General features: G+C 38.5%; 1 protein-coding gene across 1 annotated transcript in view; it reads right to left on the bottom strand.

Annotated features, from left to right (window-relative positions):
* LOC139133934 (glutamate receptor ionotropic, kainate 2-like) overlaps positions 1-16159 on the bottom strand; it is a 76863-nt gene extending 60704 nt beyond the window's left edge. The window contains exon 1 of the mRNA XM_070700732.1: positions 15420-16159. Coding sequence (XP_070556833.1) covers positions 15420-15522 — 103 coding nt within the window. The 5' untranslated portion in view covers positions 15523-16159. The remainder of the gene's footprint in view (positions 1-15419) is intronic.
* Positions 16160-25233: the final 9074 nt, after the last annotated feature.

Genomic DNA, 25233 nt, shown 5'->3' with positions numbered 1-25233 from the left:
ATGGATTGTAAAATCAGTAGTATTCTTGGAGTGAGCGGCCAGGCTTGCAGCATAACTTTTAGCAGTGCTTGCATCGAAACTTTCACCTAGGTACGGAATATTATTAAATCAGTAACTTTTGAAGACTCGGTTGCCAACGGACACACACCCCATCACATGTAGCTGGATCCTTCCGAACCATATTTAGGTCCGATGTTGAAAACTACTTCTAGCTCACTGTCTACGTATATGAAAGGATCTACATATTCACCAAATACTAATTTGCCTCCATCATCAATTTTGATGTTTTCTCCGGTTTCAAGTATTTTTATTGCATCTGAAATAGAAAGGATTGTCATTGTCTTATCGTACATATCTTAATAAAAAAAAATTTAAAAAAATTTCTATGATATAGTATCCCAAAAATGTCATACATATTCCATAAATGGACCAACTGGAAGTGGTAAGAGTTACGATGCAGTAAATTTGGATCCGTATCACGTACCAGAATTTGACACTAGTTTTTCCAGCAACATTGCCGACTTTTATAATGGGCGCCACGTTTCGATTGCCGATTTTCAGAACCAGTTTATAGAACATACGCTTAGTTTACAATGTCAGGCTGGGAGGAGGAGGGAGGAAACCCCCCTCCCTTCAGAACAATACATTATTTGTGACTCTTCCATAATTCAACATCTGACTTTTCTCGAATCCGGGGCGTTTCCACGGAGTGGGAAGAAAAAAAGATTGTTTCTAGAGCATTTGACCATTTACTCAGTTTCATTATCATATTCAAAGATATGCCTTGGGATTATTGCAGGCGGAATGTGTTGACTCGAGCCAGGTCGTACGAAATAGCCGCCTTAGAAGAACTAGAAGAGATTCACAATAAGTTCAAACAGACTTTCTTAGAAATTTGCCACGACTACAGACTTCCATGTTTGGTAATTCGGAACGCTCTTACCCCCTCGTTCTCAAGAATATACTTAATCCAACAATTGATACCGAGACAGTCGGACCAGTAGAATATCCACGAGCTTTTGACTTTGGAATTGCATGGAGCGGCGGCAGCCAGGGATTTTTAATAGACGGTTTCAAGGAGGAGGAACTTGAAAAAGCGTACTTCCCACCTGGTCAAGAACAACTAGAACAACCTCGAGTCTCACTAAAGAACCTACACAAACTTCTTAACGCTTGTGAATCTGTGTGTGCTTATAATGCTTCGTTTGACCTACGAGCACTTGACATTATGAAAAGTGGGGACTTTGAAGTTACTTGTCTATGGCTTATGTCAGTTGTGTACATTATACTTCAACCAGAACTTATCGATAAAGCTGAACAAGGGGGACTCGAAAGAACGGACTGTGGCAACATGAGAAGTCGTTTGAAGATCTTGCAAACTTAATATGTTCAGGAACCGAGGGGGTACCACCTCATCCACATACGGCCGAAAAAGATGCAGTAAGTGAACATTACTTACGACAGTACATGATAAATACTTGGCCAGGTGGGGGGTGGAAGTGGGGTGGTAAACTGACACTTTCGGCTTTCAAGAAATTAAGACTTTTTCCATGGTACTTATTGAATAACTTTCGTAAATACTTACGTTAGTACTTACGTAGTACTTGACAAGTACCATGGACAGGAACTTACGAAGTACTACGTAGTACCATGGACAGGAACTTACGAAGTTCTAATAACATTTTCCTCCGGCTCCCAACTATTGAAACTTTCTGGATAACCTTTCCATTTTATCAGATAATATTTCTTTCCTCTAATTTTTTCGTCTTCAAAATTCGTTCTACTCTGTACAGCTCGTCAGCACCACGTTCTGAAGGTGCGCTCTGAAGTTCATCGGAATAGAAAGTGCCGAGTATTTCCTCTCCATTCAGATCTTTTATTTTGTAAACTGGTGGCGTTCCTAGTCCAGCCGCATACACAACTTTTGAAACTACGAAAATCTCCTCTGTCCAATTTGGTAAATATCCTTTCTTAAAAGTGGTCTTGTATTTTGTAATTCGGACACGTTCTCCCGGCTTGAATTCAGGGTTGGCTCCCCCGGCTGCCAACTCAGGACCGAATAGTGTATAAAATGCCTGCCAATCGTTCTCCTCTGTTACGTCCCTGGGTTTCATTTTGATACTTCCGTGAACGGTGTTATTGTAATTCTCAAGAAGGTGGGGTAGAATAGAAAGCCATTCACGTGTCTGTCTGTATGTAAAGTATTTCCACATCATCGTCTTGAGGGTCCGATTAAAACGTTCAACGACGCTAGCTTTTTTGTCACTGTAGGTGTGAAACCAGTGAATTCCCACCTCCTCCAACCACCCCTGCATTTTTCGATTAGTAAATTCCCGCCCCTCATCTGTCTGAAGTTTGTCGGGTCTTCTCCCGGATTTCTTAATCACGTCTTGTAGTGCCTGCAACGTATCATCTGCCGTTTTTGACTGTATCGGCCTAGCCCATGCGTATTTACTGAGCACATCGATTACTGTTAGCATGTATCGAATGTTACGGTTCTCTTTTGCGAACGGGGGAGGGAATTCCACGAGATCCGCTTGCCATTGAGAGTCTATCGATGTTACAAAAACGCGACGGCCGCCCGTAGCATGAGAACGAGGTACCGGTTTATGTAGATTATAAGTTAGCTGAGTTTTTAACCACTCCTGCACCTCTTTCTTGGTCACTTTCAGTCCGCTGGCACGTGCTGCGTCATACAATTTTTGTACACCTCCAAAACCAGTTTTCGGGTTGTAATATAATTCTCTAAGAGTACCTTCGGGGGTGCCTTCGGCTTCAGCTTCCATAATTGCTATATTATACGAATAATTTTATGTCGTACGGATTCCGTAAACGAAATACTAGTTTACTGAATGGCCTACTTTTCAATTGCTTGATTAGGCCCACGGCTTCCCGTTCTGACACCTCCATTCCATATTCTTTTATAATAGTTTTGTTGTCTATCTTGTTCGGTGTGTAAAATAGTACTAACATCTGTATGTTTTCCCTGAATGGTTTACTAATACTAGTATATTGTTGAGTCAGAACCCAGACAGATAATCCGTCATGTCTTGCGCTGAAACCAAGTTGGACTAAAACGTTACTGCGCTTCTTCATATCTTTGGACGAGGCGCAGTCATCGAGGATTATTAAAGTGTTCGTTCCAGCCCATTCTTTATGCACGTAGGTTAATGTATCATCCACTGCATCGAGTCCGACTGAAATATAAACACATTATCATCGGTGAAAATGAATCTTCTATTATACGCTTTATTATTCATGAATGTTGGGCAAATGAATATCACATATTCGAATTTCCTTAAGTACGGACCGGTGAGGAGGTCCAACATAATTCTGTTTTGCCAGAATATGTCGGTCCAGTTATAATCATGTTGAATGGTGGGGTTACGTATATTGACATTTCCTCTGGATCTATATACTGTAAATTAATGAATCTCTTCTAGTTCTTTTAAGTTACTGGTTCGAGTTAGATGAAACCAGTCACATCGACAGCATCTGAATGACACTATATAGTTAGTGACTTTATTCCAGTACCTACAATAGTAATGAATATTGCTAAAGATAACAAACCAATTTTACCATATTCGTGAATAGGGTCTGCAGATGCTGCCCGTTCTGGGGAGGGGAGGGGAGGCCCCCGAGTCGTGTCATTGTGAGGTGGTGGTGACTCTCCGGGCTCGTCCTGCCACTTCACAGGATCCCCCCCCTCCTCCCCTCCTTCCATCTCATGTATAGCACTTTCTCGAACTTCCGTGTTTATATCACCGTTCACCCCGAAGGACATAGATTCTGTTGCGTATTGCAATTCATTATTATAACCTGAGATCGCCGGGCCCGAAAGGATGACCATCTCAGACGGTAAGAGAAGTAAATTGGGTGAGACTGCCATATCAAGTTTTACACCAGTATTCATTATTGTGTCTTGATATCGCCTATAACTAATTACTTTGTCGGTATTACGAATTTCATCTTCGAGGAGAACACCGAATTCTTTTCGGACTTGCTCTGCACTGCCAGTATCGCCCACTATGGTACTACGAATATTTGCTTGTGCGCCAAGTATGCAATATACGTAGGCTTCAAGGCTTTCATTGAGGCGGGCGAGACCGGCCTTTGTTAGTCCCGAGTCTCCTTCAGAGGAATGAAACTATTGTATTGTCCCTCCGATCCATCATTTCGGAAGAAATAATAGTGTGGTCTGTCTTTGTCGGGCAGTACATGTTTTTTCTTTCCAAAAATGGTATGTGTATAGAAAACGCCTCCGTCGGCGGAGAGGAAAAAGTCATGACCGTTGTATATCGCTTTTGGCTGTCGAACGGGACCACGATTAGTGTAATATTCATATCCATAACCAAGACCTTTATTTTGACCTTTTCGATAACGAAAGTCGGACTTCGTTGGACTTATATTTCCAAATTCAGTACATAGAAGTTCATATTGGCACGAGATTGTATGGATTGTCGCCCGCTTTGAAGGTGGGGGTATCGTCTGGAAGTGCAACGCCCATTTCGTGAAGGATCCGACGTATTGTAAAGTATACATGGAAACGGCAGAATGATCGTATTGGGGCGGAAATTTCTTATCGAAGAGATGGGCGAATGATATACCACAACCAGTAGTGCTGCACCATACGGCGAATTTAATTGCTGGTCCCAGTATTTCATGTTTGGACCGCTCAGCCAGACATTACTTTCTTTTGCTGTTCTATGAGTGATTACGTTATCTTTAAATATATCCCGTGGATGAAAAGTAAATTTATCTGTCGGCGTTACATATATTTCTAAGTCCATGAGAATAGGTTTTATTCCTCCATTCGGTTTGGAAGGAATATCAGCATGCTGTACTGTTGGTACGCTCGTCTTATTCAATTGAAAAGCAACTGGGAATAGGTCTGTACTCATTATTCGTGTTTCTATATACATATAGATTTAAATGGAGGAGAATTTTCCCGGAATCCCTGTCGGAATCCCTATCGGTACGATACTAACATTCCAGACTATGTTAATACTTTATTTCGGATTCAGGTTTAAACGAATTTTTTATTTTTTACTAAGAATAGATAACATACTGCAAACAATGGAGAATTTAATAAAGTCATCGGCAGCGGCAAATATGGCAGCGCATTCCGAAGGGGCTTCGGCGCCTTCGGACAATAATCAATCCATAATAGAGACAAAACGTGAAAAAATACTCTGTGTCATCGCAAGTGGTCAAAGCAAGTTATTTTTTGGCAAGGAGATTTCAGTTAGAGAAGTGGAAACGTGGAAAGATGAATTCATAACACGAGCCTTTAAAGTCTATGAAGCGAAATACAGTTCTCTTATAAGTGATACCATCACTCAAAGTTTCATCGATCTAGGAGCCCGTGCAATAAGTCAAGTAGTTCCAATCGATGATCGAGATAACTATGCCACTGATCTTAAAAAGGATTTTATTCTAAACAGTGAAATAAAACGATTATCAGGACGGATAGCTTACACGTGGGGGCCCCTGATTGCTCTAATTTCCACCGGTTTAATTACGGGTAAACATTTAAATTTTAAAAAAATCGGGTTTAATATAGTACCTGAAATAAATGGATTCAACTTCGCCGACTCAGCAAACGACTCCGTCAGAAGCCCCGCCGACGGAGCCCACACCGCAAACGGAAACGATTCCGACACAGCGCAACATAGAGAAAATTTCGTTACCGACGAAGCATCCAGGGAGAGTTGCTGCGGGCAAGAAATTAGCGGAATGGAACAGGCAAAACAGGGAGAAGAAACTAAAAGCAATGGAGAGGGAGGGGGGGGAGGGGATCGATGCGGTAGCAGACCTACCGCCTACAATGAAAGAACAGTGTGATAATAATTCACGCTGGTATAATAAATGTTATCTTGTTTTAGGAATTGTGGGAGTTTCATTGACTGCATTAGGGCTATATTGGGGGCGTGCTCGACATTATTGTTCCGTCCGGAAAGATCCTCCACAGAAAGCGAAAAAACAGAGCACGTAGCAGCTCCATCCGGAACAGTTCCGACAGGGGTTCCGAGAGGAGGGGAGGGGAGGGGGAGGGGGAGGGGGAGGGAGGACCCAGCTCCTCTACATTGTATGAGATGGATTAACTCCCCATATTTTTTTATTTTTATTTTTTATTTTATATACTAGTCAGCAATCATGGATATTAAAACAGTTGTAAACACAATGTACGATGGTATTGTAATCGCAGGACTTGCGATGGGATATCTTATGATCTCCAGCAAATTCCTGAAAATAGAGGTGGGCGATCCAAGTCGTCCAAATTTGACTCGATTGGCAAAATTAGGCGGTGCGACTGCTGCCGCGGTAGCAACCAAAGATCTCCTTGAACAGAAAATATTATTCCTGCAGAACCTTATACTTCGTAATGGGCACCTTCGGAATATTATTCATCGAACATTTATACTTAGTAATATATACAGCGCACAACAATGATCATTTGGATTGAAAGCCAAACAGGTGAACCAGTCACTGTTAATTTTTACCCTTGCATTGACACGACACAGTTTACGAAGATAAGACTGCTAGAGTGCGGACTATATAATTCATGGCATAACATAACATCGACGAATAATGTAATAAAATATCAAGAAGGTGACCAACCGAAGAAGACTAAATCAATACGTCCAGGTAACTACAATATCGATACGTTAAACAAAGCAATCGGGTTGAAGCAAAAATTAATTTTGAAAAACATCTGCCGACAAACCATGTTTATCTAACTTTGGCTAAAGATATTAAAGTCTATTTCAATGCCACAGGTAGCTTCGCCAACGTCGTCGGCTTTTCAGATAAACCTGAGAACAACCCAGTTATAAAAAGTACTATGAGTCCGAAGAAAGTGGATTTCTTAACAGTCACTAAATATATAGTTCATTCAGATGTAGTCGATGTTACTGGAAATTATGTTTCATTTGGTTCGGGTGCCTCCGGAGGATACATACAGGGGAAAGTATCGAACTGTTTACAAATACTTCCCATCCGGGATACGAGAGAAATAAGTGAAAAGGTTACTTACGATTTTAAAAACGGAGCAATTTCTATGCCATTGAGAAAAGGGGGAGATTACATGAATTCAATGCGTATCTGGATAACAGATCAGGATGGGAACATGATCGATTTCAATAACTGGCCAATTAGCTTTTGTATTGAAATTATTGTAGTCCCGAAGCGGGGCCGGTGTAACCCTATCGGAAGATAAACCATCCCACGACCAATCCTCCAGCAATATAGATCATCTCATATTTCTTTTGCTCAGGACTGGGCTGATAATAATCTGAGAATTGAACTTCTTTGCCTGACGTAGAGTTGCTTTGCACCGCTTCTGCTTCTTCCAGGATTTCTGCATCTGTATCTCTTAATTCTGCCGCAGCATGTGCGTCCTTTGCCTGATTTTCTCTTTCCCAGTCAGCCTGTAGTAATCTTTTTTCTGACCAGACGTTGCGATCATGTTCAAATTTTTCTAATGCTTTATCATGTCGGATCTTTTCTTCAATAAGAGCGTCACCATTACCAGAAAGCTTTTGTCCGATAATATTTCCTCCTGTAAATGCCGTTGCATTTAATACAGCACCGAGAACTGTCATTCCTATAGCTGAAGCCATGGTTGTGTATATTACAAGGTATTATTTTAATTTTCACTGTATATAGGTCCCTACGGAGTATGTCTGATCCAAGTGGCTTCGGTCTAGGTACAATTCGTATGCAAAATCTTGAGCTTGAAGATCTGAGTGATGTTAAAGTTAACAATAATACTAAGATGGCTGCTAATCATAATAAGGATTACGTCCTTCGTATAAAGACCGCGAAAAATATTTCGTTTTAGCCAATGCCGCGGTGCAATCCCACGAGCATGCTGTAGAATTTTCCGAACTTAAAGACATTGATGAAACTTTAATTGACGCCACAAAGGCTTCGAATGATCCTACTCCTTTTGCTCTGACATGGGATGGGGATAGTCAGAAATTCATGCCTTATAATGTGCCGCGTAACATCTTAGATATATTGGATAGTGAAATTGCAGGAGGTGTTGCTGAACCACCAGGAACTCCGAATGTGATTTATTTTGATAGCAATGTAAACAAATATAAATTGTTAGATTTTCGTAGTTGGCTTACTCCTACAAATCCATACATTGCACTTCTTGGTATACCAATTCATCTTAAAATTAGTCCTCTTAATACAATAATGAAGGCAGATAATACACTAAGAAGGTGGATAAACGAGGGGGAGAATTATTGCTCGTATACAGCAGCGGAGTTCCAGTTAGATTATTTTGGGACACAACTTTAAAGAAACTGGGTCTTAAAAGTGTCGGTGATGAGGCAGCTGAATTAACTTTACAGACAGTAAATCAACAGATGACTGATAATATGAAAATACTTCAACATGGTACAGTTCTCATTAGATGTGTAAAGTTAGCTACTGGAGATGAATTTGACGATTTGTGTTGGATATTATGCTATGAAAACAGATAACAGAACAACTTGTGATATTATCATAAGTATTGATAAAGATCGGGGAGGGGAAATGAGTATTGAATGTTTTGTTGGTGGGAATAGAATAGAGAACGACTTAGGAACTACATTTGTACGTAGAGATAAAAGAGTGAACACTTTAGATATCAGTACCATTCATCTGAAACGTCTCATATTATTTGAAGTAATGGTCTTCCGTCACATTTTAAGTTCAGAGGAAATTACTAAAATTTTATCTATCAGGTGAACAAGTTCGCACCGATAGGAACTTCGTGTTCAACATCAGCTAGACTCCGCGACTGACTGACAACGGGGGTAAAAAAAAGCTCCTTTATATAGGCTAGTTTGATGGTGATGACTCACACGGAATTTCCCGTACATGTATAAACATGCTCAGCAGGGAATTTCCCGCTTAGTTCAGGACAATGCACTGCTGCGCGTGCGTGAGTTCATATATAGGTCAGGGTCATACTTTAGTTACATGGATGGTTAATTTTTCCTTCGCTTCATGTAGATAAATGAATAAAATGGGGTGTAAAATTCTTACTTCATCCCAGTTGCCCACGTTTACTCAAAATACTGACATGTTAATTTGAAAATAATGCGATGTTCTTTCGCATTAAAGTAGACAAAAATGATAAGATCAACTACATTTCTAGGACAATATTTGAGTCAAACACACAAAGTGTGAATAAATCACGTCAAATTTATTTTGTGCAAACAGCGGCTTTTCGGTTGTGATATTGATGTTGTAACGAAATTGCAGTTACTTCCATACATAGTATAGCAGAGTGTATAAACTACGGTTAGCAGACTGATATGCGGCTCCTCATACGTGACGGCTTAGATGAGTATACAGACATCAGCTAATCTTATATAATTTACGAAAGCAACAGGGGGCCATGGGTAAATAAGGGACTTCTGTCTCAATTGCTATTCATTGAACGAATTGCGTGATACACTGAAATTCCAATAGACTATCGGTCTAAGGAATAGTGATGGTACTCTCCCGTGAGAATTTGATCTGCATCCGTTTAATAGACCGAGCGATGCAAAACACGTGATCCGTTAATGCCTTGCTTTTATTCCCTAGTAAGTGAAAAAATCTTAAACGTGCTTTTTAACACGACTATGAAATTTTGGATTCTGTGATACATTCTCTCTCTGGGATCAAGCGAAACAGTTTTGCCTCCCGTAAAATATAATATCATTTTTATGACACAGCACTATTTCATGGCAAACTCCACTAAATAACGGTCTAAACCTTCAGAAGTGTAAATCAGACAAAACGCACATCAAATGCTTCAAAATTGTGTTCTAAACCGTTTAATGCTTCAAAATGTGATGAAAATCAAGATGCTTTTAACGTAGAATACGCCTCGGGGACAGATATTTGGACTTTTAAATTTTTACAATACTGTTGGTCTACCACTTGAGAGGCCTCATTATGAATCTCATGGAGTTACTTACGTTTCCACAGGCTTAATTTTGTTTTAACACTGAAAGTTCAAGTTTCCCCATAGAGTTAACACGAAGATGGCGGCCATTTTGTTTTTCAAGTGTCGGTGAATATTGGGTAAATTTGTTTACTAGTTCTCGATTTCGAAGGACAATTATTTTAAGTTAGGACAATTATTTTAAGTTTCCTCTTGGAGTTTGAGCGAAAGATTAAACCTTTCAATTTCGAGGCGAGACCTACATCAAAGTGTCCTCACAAAACTGCAACAGATGTGAAAATAAGAAAGATAATTCTGGAGACCGGTTGAGATATGCAGCCAAAGTGTCGTTCCCTCGCAAGACGATTAGCCTTTTTCGATTTTCTATTAATTGACTTAGTCAATTTCATTATATTTCGTTCTCGCAAGCCAGAGCATAATTTCCGCTCCCCTGACCTACGCAACGGGTAGCTCTTAGCTGCTGCCGTAAAGAGGCGCGCAGTTTACGACGATGATGTACTTTAGTCTGTTGAAAGTTGGTAGTGTTCGCATTTATGGAGAAAGGATATTCCACAGAAAGTAGGGTATTGGAAATGAAGGGGTGCTTCACGACAGGATCTGAACCTACACAAACGATGAAGTAGTTTATCACATTAAAGTAGAAGCCAGGACAAATGTTTCTTGTGAATGATATCAGCAGGGTTGCTAGAAAGAAAGGTATTCATGGATGAAATGACGTCAGATTCAATCTCATGTAGACTGGGGAAACTAGCAATGTCTCATTGTTACAGATTCTATGAATACAATTTTCGTTCTAAGGCATTTCAAGCTGATATCCTATAAGCATCCATGATCCAGAAATATATAATTTGATTATCTGTAAAGGCGTACAAATGTATACTAAGGGAGAACCTTTCGTTTGCGGGGAAAGATTCAGGCAATTTATGAGCAATGGGTCGAAGAAAACGACACTGGGTCTTATTAAGCCTCATGCATAGAGTTGAACTCCAGATTTAATTAATAGTCGATGCTCGAACAGTCACGTCAATGGGTGAGACATCAAGATTTATCTTGTGTGATAAACGAAAGAATGTATCATGCCCACAAAGCGCTACAGCTATGGCTAATCAACTCGTTTTCAGATTCATATTCCTGTCGTTGAAATCTGGAATCAATCAGTCTGAAGGCCTTATCCTTTCGTACTTATCGGTCCCTGACCTTTTGTTTCAATATACTTGAATTACTATCCAACGCCTACCTTGCAAGATAAACGTTTAATACAAACTTTGACTTTCAGGCCTGTATCTTCATCTCTATATCTTGAACGCACGAGCACGCGTCGATGACAGACTTCCCAACATAATATTAAAGTTTGAGATAACAAGTTTTCAATATGTAATAATAATACTAGTCAGAAATTTCTTAATCTTATGTCCAGGAAGAAGTAAAGTCAAAAAGAGAATATGATGTCTTTGATTTTACCATGTCATTTATTTTAATATATTTATTAATTCTATTCCATGGATTATTTTAATATCAATTGGATACTCTTTGCTAAATTTGACCGCTTGATTAACTACGATCCTGATTAAAATGTCTAAAAATTTTGTGGAAAATATGTTTTTCGTTGTCAGAGGAATAATTGTATGACTTGTCGATTTTATGGGGGGGAGGGCAGGAGATAATTCCGAGTGGGATTTCTTTAGATCATATTGTAGACCTCTAAAACAACGACTGAGGATAAAAACATCACTTTGGAACCTGTCCATGATAAGTAGAAAATGAGCATGCAGACGTTAATATTCACATGTTTTATGTCTTGTCTTGACATCGACCTGAGGACTTCACAAAAACCAGCTTTCGTCAGTCTCGTGCTACACTTTGACGTGGCGACATTTTGGTTGCATATTGAAAGAATCGGTTTTGGCCTCTGTGTAGAGCGGTATAACGAGCGTTGGAGACAAATACTCGGACCCTTAATTTTTCATAATACTTTGCCGATCTTCTTCTTATGGACATATTGTACAGACTGAGTAGTAAATGAAGCCTTCACTGTCTTGTTTTTGTAATTATCGAAAATTTACTTCTGCCCCTTAGGTTGACACTACGTGTTGCGGCCATTTTGAATTTAAAAATATCGGGTAAATTTTAGCTAATTGTTTCCCTAATCCTACCTCTGCACTATGACCCAAAATTATCATACTTGATTATGACAGAGAATATGTCAAAGTCTTCTCATAAGAAAAGTTTGAATAAATGTTGAAAAGTTTGTTTCGAGGTGTTTGTGTGTTACCTGAATATCTCCGCAGGAAATATGATATACTGATCAACTGCACACATACAGACACACACAGACACATACACAGACATACAGACACAGACAGAAACAGACACAACAACACACACACATATAATATACACACACACACATACACACATATATATATATACATATAATATATATATTATATATATACATATATATGTATATATATTTTTTTATACACGTACATCGTGTATGTACACTTGTACAATATAAGTATATATAAATTTATAAATTTGTGTATACACACACACACACACACACACACACACACACACACACACAAACTCTAACATAAGCAAGCGATGCAATCTCTGTATATCATAAAAGCAGCACATTATCAACGCTGACAAATCTACGCTGGTTTCAAAATGTCGCCACTAAAAGCAAACATTATTTATCAAAATTTAGCACCTGCCAGAAAAAGAATGGTCCGTCCTATTCATATAAATGAGAGTGTAGAGTTGAAAATCCTGTCACTACTGCCTGAAGATTGCAGGATGCATGAAACATAAGTAACAGATATTATTACTTTGTACTTGAAGTAATCTGTCTTATTATTTATAACGCTCTGCTTTAGCATCGAGCACTGTAATTTCCCACGAGGACATCTACATACGTCGATATATATATATATATATATATATATATATATATATATATATATATATATATATATATATATATATATATATATATATATATATATATATATATATATATATATATGTCACTTATTGTGAGTTTTAAAACGACTCATTCCGCGCTTGCCTAGACCATACAATCAGTGGCTTCCTTGAAGTCAATTTGTCTCTGCTCTGAAGAGGTTTTTGACAGACACTATAAGCCAAGGAGAGTACTTCTGATAAATGGACTCAGAAAGCCTAGATGTTAATTGTTTAATGTTTCATGTCATGTTCGTCTTCAGCCAATTTTCCGATAAAAATTCACGGCACATTCAGTTGTATCCAGTCTTCTATGGAATCGTCGGCACAACACTTTAACCAGATACTTTTTCTCATTAGTTGTATCACATTGTGTTGTTTTCCTTTCATGTATTATTATTGTCCAGTTATTAACAGCACTTGTTATTTGGACCGAAGATAAATATGACTATTAAGATCGAAGAATTGTTTTGGATTTTGAACAAATCCGCCCTAGCCTGTGTTGTCTTGACAATATTTTGTTTGAAACTTGACATCGCGCAAAAGCGAAAAATACATTTCTTACATTGTTATTAATTTATGTAACTGCCGTACTAGTTTTGTTCCAGGTATTATAGATAACACGATTGGAACTAATTTTGGATAATTGGATAGTGAAGTAATGTCTATATAATCTGCAAATGTAAGCTCGTCTGCTTTTAATACACACTTGTTTTTATAAGTAATTTGTAATATTGCAACATTCGGCTATGCAGCACCTAACACTTTTGAGAAATTTGAAAAATATGGAGATCCAATTATCCCAAATTAGTTCCAATCGTTTTAGATTTTTTACAAAATTCAAAAACACTAACTTTGTATGATGTCTGTTGCGGGATATTATCCTCAATTGGTCAAAATTTATGTTCAGAATTTTCTCTTCTTTGCCTTTCCTTTCATTATTTGCTATTCAATTTGGCTGAATACTATGTTATTTGACAGGTAAATTATAACACAACCCTGAAATACATAACAGTATTTGCATATGTGCCATATTTAGAGTGCATTATTGTGACCTTTGCCCTATCGTTGTTTCGCTTTACCTTTGCACGTCAGAATTTAATGTGTAAGATATTTGTAAACATACAACCATACTTATCTATGTCTTGATCCTATCTGATATATGTTTTTATTATATCCACGACAGCCTCAGTGCTTTCTCATCATAAATTCTCTTGTTGCCTTATCTCGTTGGCTTGTTCCATCCGGGTTTCATCAATAATGTCTGCGTCTTCGATTTCAGTCTGCCCTGATACCGCTCTGCCATCTCTTTGTCATTGGCACGCGTTCTCCGATTGGATATTACCGCTGCGGCCGTTCAGTAATAAGTATACAGCTGAGTGGTTTGAGGGTGGCTTTAAGGCACTGATTATCATGATGTATGTTCTCGCTATTTTGTCAGAGTGTCCCAATACCATGCCTGTATGGTCCATATAAAGCGAAACACAATCCCCATCGCGACTTTTATTCCGGTGTCAGTACATTACACCTCGTTATTCTGTTTTTGATGCCACGCGTTCTGGCACCAAAGTCAAGACTGAAGCATCCTTTACTTATACAACCCGAAAGAGAATTTAAAACTCGTTCGATAAAACTGTGAAATTCCCCCCAAATATAAACCCAGTAGATAAACAATTATTGTGTATTGTATAATGTGAAGCTTAAATATCAAAAGTATGCTACCGTATACATGGATCAGTTGGTGTAACCTTTTTCGTATCATTGATGTTTTCTCTCCATTATTTCTAGTTTAATCGATCGACGATTTTTTTGTGTGTTCCCTTGAATATTACGTGCATGATACTGAAAATAAGGTGTGGAAAACACCTTGCAAAAGTGGGTTTATCTTTTCAAGTCATGGCTTCGCGCAAAACGGTTTATGTTCAAATTTAAAAGCGTGCCCTGATGGGTTCTATCGTTTGTCTTTCATGATATTGACAAATACAAGAGACGTTCTGTCGGTGAAGTATGACTGACACAACGTGACCTGATTACGCTATGAGCTTCAAGCGATATAATCTTCAAAGATATCGCAACTTCAAAATTTAGGGTTTCCAAAATTATTAAAACTGAACAGATTGTACGCTAATCGTGTCAGTAATTTGGGAGAAGACAGAAATTATTTACAAAATAGCCATGTAACTGCGTTTTACGCCGATTATTCGAGTGTAATAACCCAGCGCTTTGGTAATGATCTGGCGATGCGTTTCCCGTGGCCTTATTACACGCAACAAAACCCTTCCCGTTGATCTCGCTAAATATAAATCTAATACAGTTAATTAGCGTGGTGAAGGGAGTATCTACTTGTCATTTGCAGTCATATGTCATGGGCGAATAAATACACTGCATTTTCTAAATATCTACCTGCTTTTAAGCTAGACACAGCTGTAATAACGCTGTAGTCGTATGATATTGTAGGCGCTGTGGTGGCCCTGTGTCACGATGGTTTGAAAACACTCACCAATGTAGACTTTACTCGGAGGTTCTGCCAGGCAGCACACACACGTTAATATCACCGTCAATATTGGTATCACAGACCCTGACGAGGAAATGAAAGCCCTCATCTCTTGACACTTATCCCGTATATCCAGAATTCGAGAGTTCTGTGAACACTGCCAAATGTCGACGTACACTACTGACACTCGCAGTCAACGCTGCGTTTGTTGGAGCCGGTCCTCGCTCGGTACTGATGCAGAATTTGAATAAATAATGCTGGCGTCACGGCTGACGGCTTGTCGGGAAGATGCCCCCTAGCGTCACGTACTGAAGCACTGACTTGTCGAATACAAATTGATCGCTGACTTTTTGTATCAGAGTGAACAACCTGTGGATCGAACAACACTTTTTTCGAGTGTCGAATAACAATCGCCATCTGTTTTCATTACTGTTCACTTGCCTTGGCAATACAAGTCTCTCACCTTTTATACTCCTTGTAGATCTAGAATCACGTGGACTTATTCTCGTTAGGCTTGGTTTTGTCATTTTGTCGTACTGACTTGGGCAGGCTATATGAGGTCGTTTAGAATAAATCTTGCTTTTTTGTGATGTCCATTTTGTTTAAATGTTTCAGAGTGTGCATGTCTCGACGATACCTTTCACTATGCCTCAGTCGAGTATTGTGGCTGTCGTGGTAACGTATGGTGATCCCTATGGTTACAGTTAACGGGCGATTAAAGTTACCATCATTTCTACATAACCGTTGACTGATCAAACATTGTCACTATTATTAACCATTAACCTTATTCTATTGAAGAGCAAGAATACAGCTTTTAACAAAAGCTATTGAAGAGCAAGAATACAGCTTTTAACAAAAGGTCATAGATCATTATCAGAGAATAGTGAGACACAATTCTACAGACGGTGCCAGGGCGAACCAAAGCAAAGTGTTCAGTTTTTGTCTGAGTTATCGGTGGCCGGTAGTAACCGTCAAAATTATCCGTTTTATTCGAGTCTAGTTCAGGGATCCATTGCACTGATTTTGTAAGATTGAAATTGTAAATTATAAATAAATAAATAAATAAATAAATAAATAAATAAATAAATAAATATGTAAGCTTATTATATGATAACACAAATTACTTCAAGTACAAAGTAGTAATAATGCAAATATAATACTAATTTCTATGCATATGAAGTAATATGTGTTATTATACATTAATAACGCTCTGCATCCTGCACTGCAATTTGCAACGAGACTATCTGTATGCATGCACACACACACACACACACATTATAAATATATATATATATATATATATATATATATATATATATATATATATATATATATATATATATATATGAATACACAAAATTACTTCAAGTACAAAGTATTAAATATGCAAATATTATACTAATTTATAAGCATATGAAGTAATTTGTGTTATTATACATTAACGCTCTGCTTTTAGCATCCTGCACTGCAATTTGCAACGAGAGTATCTGTATGTATATATGTATGTATGTGTATATATATATATATATATATATATATATATATATATATATATATATATATATATATATATATATATATATATATATATATATATATATATATATCGGTAATTATTTATGTAAATGTGTCTTTATTTTATTCACTTGTGTATATGGATATGTATGTATGTATTTAAATTTATTTATTTCTGCGTTCATGACATTGTACTCTTGTGGTAGCTTTACGAGGTCAACATATCAGTAATCGTGTTACACGAACTGATTTACGACAGGGAGATATTGCTAATTTTCTTTGCCAATTTCAGGCCTTCTATTTTGGGTTTATCTAGCGATTCCTTTTGAAATATAGAGCCAGATGTCAGTAAGAGAAGAGTGTTACAACCTGACCGTAGCTACATTAATGACATAGTAAATACGAGCTGTCTATGAACACTGTGGAATGAAGTCACATTATTATCACTGTCCGTACATTGGTTCTTTTGTCCACGAAAATCGTCGTTCTCACGAAAACACCAAAGATAGAAAACACAACAAAAAAAACTGCTTGACCTTCTGACCGTCACGTTGTGTTTTAATGCGGGTACCGCAGTGAACAAAATACACCTTACAATAGTGACTCTTCCAGCAACATAAAGTATGCCGTGTCGGGACATGCAAATTATTCTCTTTGATATAGCTTTGCAGTCCACAGGTATGACCTGCCTACTTTGAAATCGTGATTTGTAAACTGACACGCACTAATTTTCCTGCATAACTTTTGTTAAAATTTAAACACAGTGGCCGCATAATTGAGACACAAGTCTGCAATAAGTCAGCCAAAGCCAGAGCTAAGTCGGCCAAAGCCAACTAAAAGATAAAAATGCTTTGATACTCATAATTCATGAAGTGTTCGGCCAGTGACGCTGTTAACTTTGGTATTTATAAGAGAGTATGCTTGGAGTAATTTTTTTACCGAATCGGAGAGGGGATTTTTTAATTATTACGGTTTCTTCTGCGGACAAATTTGGAAATTTCTTTGGCAGGTCTCGCCGTCCAACTCAAATACCGGGGGCAAAACCTCGAGCTGCAGTTCTGCAGCTAGGTGTGGGTGTGCTTATTGTGATGATGAAACTACGAAAGACTGATTTCTATTATTGCCTGGGATGTCATTGGCATGTGGGCAAGACAAAATGGAGAGAGAGAGAGAGAGAGAGAGAGAGAGAGAGAGAGAGAGAGAGAGAGAGAGAGAGAGAGAGAGGAAGAGAGAGAGAGAGAGAGAGGGGGGGGGAGAGAGAGAGAGAGAGGAGGGATGGAGAGGAGGGAGGGAGAGAAGGGAAGGAAGGAAAGATTGGGAGGAGAGGAACCTTTTGTGACAGGGAAATGGCAATCGGAGAGTTCTTGTGCTGTGCTGGTGGTAGTGTAGGAAGACGAAACTGGTGGGAGGAAATACTTGGTTCTATACAAGATGGAATGGTAATCAAACGATTTACTACGTAACTTTCCCAAGCAAGTTTGAAAATTGATTGCGTTGACTAGTAGTTTTAGTAGACTTGTCCCAAATCTGCTGGCATAAAAATATCAAAACATAGTAAGGGGGTGTTCAGTTATTATGGCCCGGGGTTAGGCCGGCAAAGTCCTATTGTGCATCAGTCAAAATAGTGAACCCCTATACCCATTGCACTAAAAATTTGATGAACCCCTTTTAAGATGACAAAATTTTGATGACTCCCCCCCCCCCCCCCATTGCTTGAGGACAGCTGCGCACACAAACATCTCTGAAGGGGGGATAGAATCCAAATAATAATCTCAGAATTTTTCAAATAACCCGCCTTACAAACTCACAAGTTGTTAACGTTCAAATTTCCCTTTCTGACTTGCTATAATTTTGAAATTACCCCTCAAAGGGATTGGACAGAAATTACAGGTGGGTCGCAGTTTTTTTTCGTAAGCGTGTGTGTACAAAATTTTGAAAGTTAGAATTAATAGAATTAATTGATAATCAGCTGTTGATAATGTTGATTCACTATACATGGTTGTCTATGAGAAAACTATTTAATACTTTTTCAATACAAAAATAGCAATATCTGTGCATTTATAGACATTTGATAATTGACATAAATGTACTTAAATGGAATACTGGTATGTGTTCAAAATTTTTGACGTTGGAATTTGACTGTAAATGTTCATCCACTATACATGGGAGTCTATGATAAAACTGTAAATATTTTTCTTTCCAACGAAAAACTTGCTATACTTGTGCATACACAGACGTTGGACAATTAACGTAATTGTACTTGATTAGAATATGATGGTTACAGGTGCATATTATGTGATGATTATGATATATATATATATATATATATATATATATATATATACTGAGAATCTAGGAACTTGTAGTTGTCACTCTACAGGCTGTTTCATGCGCAAGCAATCATCAGGAGTGAGGATATGGCGGGAGTGGGCGGTGTTACAACCGACCGTATATATATATTATATATATATATATATATATATATATATATATATATATATATATATATATATATATATATATATATGGGGTAATTATTCATGTAAATGTGTCTTTATTTTATTCACTTGCGTATATGGATATGTATGTATGTATTTAAATTTATTTATTTCTGCGTTCATGACATTGTACTCTTGTGGTAGCTTTACGAGGTCAACATATCAGTTATCGTGTTACCCGAACTGATTGATGGCAGTGAGGTATTGCTATTTTTTGCCAATTTCAGGCCTTCTATTTTGGGTTTATCTAGCCATCCCTTTGATATATAGAGCCAGATGTCAGTAAGGGAAGAGTGTTACAACCGACCGTAGCTACACTGGACCGTAGCTACATTGATTGCATAATACGAGCTGCCTATGAACACTGTGGAATGAAGTCACATTATTATCACTGTCCGTACATTGGTTCTTTTGTCCACGAAAATAGTCGTTCTCACGAAAACACCAAAGATAGAAAACACAACAAAAAAACTGCTTGACCTTCTGACCGTCACGTTGTGTTTTAATGCGGGTACCGCAGTGAACGAAATACACCTTACAATAGTGACTCTTCCAGCAACATAAAGTATGCCGTGTCGGGACATGCAAATTATTCTCTTTGATATAGCTTTGCAGTCCACAGGTATGACCTGCCTACTTTGAAATCGTGATTTGTAAACTGACACGCACTAATTTTCCTGCATAACTTTTGTTGAAACTTAAACACAGTGGCCGCATAATTGAGACACAAGTCTGCAATAAGTCAGCCAAAGCAAACTAAAAGATAAATGCTTTGATACTCACAATTTATGAAGTGTTCGGCCAGTGACGCTGTTAACTTTGGTATTCATAAGAGTGTATGGTGGGAGTAATTTCTTTACCGAATGGGAGAGAGGATTTTTTAATTATTACGATTTCTTCTGTGGACAAATTTGGAAACTTCTTCGGCAGGGTCTCGCCGTCTAACTCAAATACCGGGGGCAAAACCTCGAGCTGCAGTTCTGCAGCTAGGTATGGGTGTGCTTATTGTGATGATGAAACTACGAAAGACTGATTTCTATCATTGCCTGGGATGTCATTGGCATGTGGGCAAGACAAAATGGAGAGAGAGAGAGAGAGAGAGAGAGAGAGAGAGAGGGGGGGGGAGCAAAGGAACCTTTTGTGACAGGGAAATGGCAATGCTGTGCCGGTGGTGGTGTAGGGAGACGAAACTGGTGGGAGGAAATACTTGGTTCTATACAAGATGGAATGGTGGTCAAACGATTTACTACGTAACTTCTGCCGAGGAAAGCCAAGCGGCTTGGGCCAGTCTAACTTGTACATTTGGTTATTACCTTTAGCAACCGGTTATATTACGCCTGTCGCACACGATATCTATGGCGCGTAATCAAGGCCAATATTCGAACTTCCAATTTTCAACTATACAACTCAACATTCAACATTCAAACTCCCCATTTTCAACTATACAACTCAACATTCAACATTCAAACTCCCCATTTTCAACTATACAACTCAACATTCAACATTCAAACTCCCCATTTTCAACTATACAACTCCACATTTTCAACTTTCGAACTCCCCATTTTCAACTATACAACTCCACATTTTCAACTTTCGAACTCCCAATTTTCAACTATACAACTCTACATTTTCAACTTTCGAACTCCCAATTTTCAACTTTCGAACTCCCAATTTTCAACTTTCGAACTCCACACATTCAACTTTCGATCTCCACATTTTCAACTATGGAACTCTACATTTTGGATTCGTATTCCCCATTTTCAACTATCGAAGTCATAGGTCCCCCTAGACCACTAGCCAGCGAACACAAGCCAAAATGAGCCTACATATAGTCAAATACGACTTTAAAAAATCGTCGGTGTCATTTTACATGAAACTACTTATCACTTTGTTAGGGAGTCCCAAACATATGGTGACCTCGCAGTTAATTTTGAACGACACCGGGTTCGTTAGTGACCACGTCAGTGGTAGTTTGTCTAGGCTGCTACTTGACCTTGACCAGCCCGACAAACGGGGAGATGTGTCTTGTTAGACTTTTGTCACAGTTAAGTGGCATTTGAATGTGTAGTGAGCGCATTGTCCAGCTGGTGCAAGCCGCTCAACGTGAAATACATGATGTTGAACATAGTGGTCACGGTGTAATAAAGGGAAAGTGGCTTCACACATCAGCCATCTCGTCTTGTATGTGCTTTGGTGTGTTTAGTGTTAGCTCTGTATTGCAGGACTGTTTTTACCGGCGTTATACGGGTGGGAGGCCGTATAACGCCGGTAACACACAGCCCTGCCTAGCCCTGCGTACGATGCTGTGTGTTCCGATACAGCTAATCGCCCCGCTCACCAGGCGATTAGCTGTAGCGGAACACACAGCATCGTACACAGGGCTAAGCCCTGCCATGCAGAGCTAGTTTAGTGTTTGAGTTGTGTTTTGGCTGTAATAGTGTGGAAATTAACAAGCGAGTTGTTAATTTTAAAATAAGCCATGGCGAGTCACGCATGCATGCTCTTGATTAGACGACATGATAGTGACCGAATTAGGCCTAAGTGATGGCGGAGGTCGGCGGTAAATCTTGATAGCATCACAAGTGTTTCCGGTCCATATTTTTGGACCCTCCAGAACATCACATAGGAATAACTCTAAAACTCCGAAACGTCATGTGACGTATCTATGACGCGTTCTGACGTAGTATAGCCCAGAAGAAAAACGTGGGTAACTACAATGAAGCAAGTTAGGGATACCTAGGGAGAATACGAATCCTAAATGTTGAGTTTGAGAGTTGAAAATGTGAGTTCGAAAGTTGAAAATGGGGAATAGCAATCCCAAATGTTGAGTTCGATAGTTGAATGTTAAGTTGTAGCTTATAGTTGAAAGTGGGGAGTTTGAATGTTGAATGTCGAGTGTATAGTTGAAAATGGGAGTTTGAATGTTGAATGTCGAGTTGTATAGTTGAAAATGGGGAGTTTGAATGTTGAATGTCGAGTTGTATAGTTGAAAATGGGGAGTTTGAATGTTGAATGTCGAGTTGTATAGTTGAAAATGGGGAGTTTGAATGTTGAATGTCGAGTTGTATAGTTGAAAATGGGGAGTTAGAATATTGGCCTTGATTACGCGCCATACGATATCGATATCAGTGGCCAGCTTTTTGCATTAGGCCTATTTTGTAATCCTCAATGATCAAAGGAATCCTCAACCCGAAATAACATGCATATACATGTTATTGAAAACAACCTGAACCAGAGCGAATTTTCTGTTGGTGTGATATTCACTGGCAGGAACTCTTTTTACGCACGTCGTCACATATAACTTGATAAAGGGAAAAACTAGTCATCGTTCAATATTTTTTTCAGCAAAACCTGTACAACTGACTGTTCAACTAGAGAAAATGAACAATTTGTAGCAGAAAATGAAAGAGATAGCCATGTTATCGCAGTAATTAAAATATCTGTAATCTAAGTCACGTTTCTTTTGCAGTAAAACACGTTAGTTAGTTACCAGCCCAACGTATATGCAATGCAGACCAGCATGTACACATAAAATAGGCTTTATGACAGATAAGGCGAACAAAACGCCGAGGACAAGCAAGTGAGTTTGATATCCAAGTTAGCGGTCACCTTTACGTTGAGGTCACTTCTACACACTGGTCACTTTCGGGACTTTTGGTTCAACTATGGAAATAAGTTTTTAGCTTATCTCTGTTATCCTTGCACAATGGTTCTTATCGTTTTGTTTCAGGGGTGTGTACTAGTTTTTCTGTATTTGGGTGTATTGTGTTAAATGAATAAAATCGAATCAAATAAAATCAGTCAGCCCCGTGTGACTTTACATGTGACAAGCCCTTTACAGGGCATCCACCTCTCTTACGTGGGCAATGGTCCTTTGTAAATGCTGTACTATGGTAGCAGTACCTATACTGTATACAGAGATCAATTTATTGAATGACGCAGCAAATATTGACACTGAGAGCATAAGGTCAGTTTGTTGGTTTAAGGTAGAATGCGCTTCGGAGACAGGTATTCGGACGCTCCAACGTTTTTATAGTATTTTGTCTACCACCTGTGGGGGCTCATTTTGAAGCTCATGGAGTGAATAAATTTTCCGCCGGCTTATTTTTATGAAAATCCATTGATCATTTTGAATTTTACAATAAAAATCCCAAATTCTACTTCCATCATAGTGTTGACACGGGGATGGTGGTCATTTTGAATTTTACACATTGGTAAATTTAAGCGCCGTCCCTCTGTCAGAGTGACCGTGATTTAAGGAAAGAATTGAAGAAAGAGTTTGAGCAAAAGCCTATCTTTCACTTGTGAGGCGCATATTGTCTAAATACACTTCTCATTGAATATTGTTTCACAGATATAATTCAGTAGACATAATATTTAGGTTTGCTGGTACAATGGTCTCATTCACTCTCATTATTCAGTGCATCAACTTCTCGAAATCTAATATCACACCCAATCCGCATGGCCAACCTCACACATTTCACAAAATATTACCTACCTTTATCCCTTTGACGATCACCACGCACAGGTTTAACTTTATATATTTTAACTATTTAAAAAACGCCGGAGAAATTATTTTTCAGAAGAGATTGTCGAAGAAAATCAACATAGATATACCTTAGCAATGCGCACGCAGGTAATAGCCAATATTCCGAATTTTGAACTCAAGGAGGCGCTCTTCAAGAAACAAGTGGGTAAACGTCTGACCACTCATATTACGGATACTTTACATGAACAGTATACACCACTGAGAATCCGCACTGTTTATTGGAACAAAATGATTTCATATGTCAAGAGACTGTCAACCACTGATGCATTTTATGTCTCGCTTATTTTTTTTTCCAGATGAGGCACACACACTACTGCCGGAGAATACGAATTGCTGCAAAACATTGTGAACACTGTATGAAAGGCTTTACCCTTTACCATTCCATGCTAACTCACTTCCTCATGTGACACTGACAGACAAAATTATATGAAACGCATTTCACCTACCTTGTTCTAACAAATTGAACAAAGCTGTCTTCAGAATGCAACACTCAACATGTTGTATTTCTTCTCTTTTTGAAAATACCTAAGTTGGAGCTATAGTCTTGAGGACAAGGTGAGTTGCAATTTTATATGCAAATTACCAGAACTGTAATCACCTGCTGCTACCGATAATGGAATGTTTAACCTTTGACCTTCACAGGGTTATTTTGCCACTTAACCAAGTCACATATTCTATATCCTCTAACATGACATACCAGTTTTATGAAAATTTGTTACATTTAATATTTGCATCAATTTTTTCCACCAACGTAACTTTGTGGATATGCAGTCTATAGTTACACAGCTTTGTTGAACTCACACAAAAATACCAATTATTATGGAAGACCGGTCACAACATGCGACGTGAGTTTTTAAAACTGCGATCTGCAGTTAGGGTTAGGGTAGGGGTTAGGTCGCAAATCACAAAGACGCAGGTCGCATGTCGTGACCGGTCTTTCATAATTTACAGCTGGTGATATTTAAGTTATATTACGGATTATCTAAGAATGTAGATCTTGAAGCAAGGTCCAGTTGGGAAGCATCCAGTCTTTGCTTGATGCCAGTTGTCGTTAGAAGGCAGCCATGCAGTTGATTTTTAGGAATTTCATACCCCCCCCCCCCCCCTTTTTTTTAATATATGCCATTTTGACATATTTTGAAAATATAAGGTCTTTTTGGTATTTATATATATAACCAAATATGAGCTAAAAACTTAGCGGAAGGGAGGGGAAATAACCGTCACTGGCCCTCCCATTACAGTTTGGAAATTTCTCTGT

Source organism: Ptychodera flava, chromosome 5 (assembly GCF_041260155.1).
Source record: "Ptychodera flava strain L36383 chromosome 5, AS_Pfla_20210202, whole genome shotgun sequence".
NCBI lineage: Eukaryota > Metazoa > Hemichordata > Enteropneusta > Ptychoderidae > Ptychodera > Ptychodera flava.
Note: the sequence above shows the minus strand (reverse complement) of the source record. Positions and strands in the feature narration are given on the sequence as shown.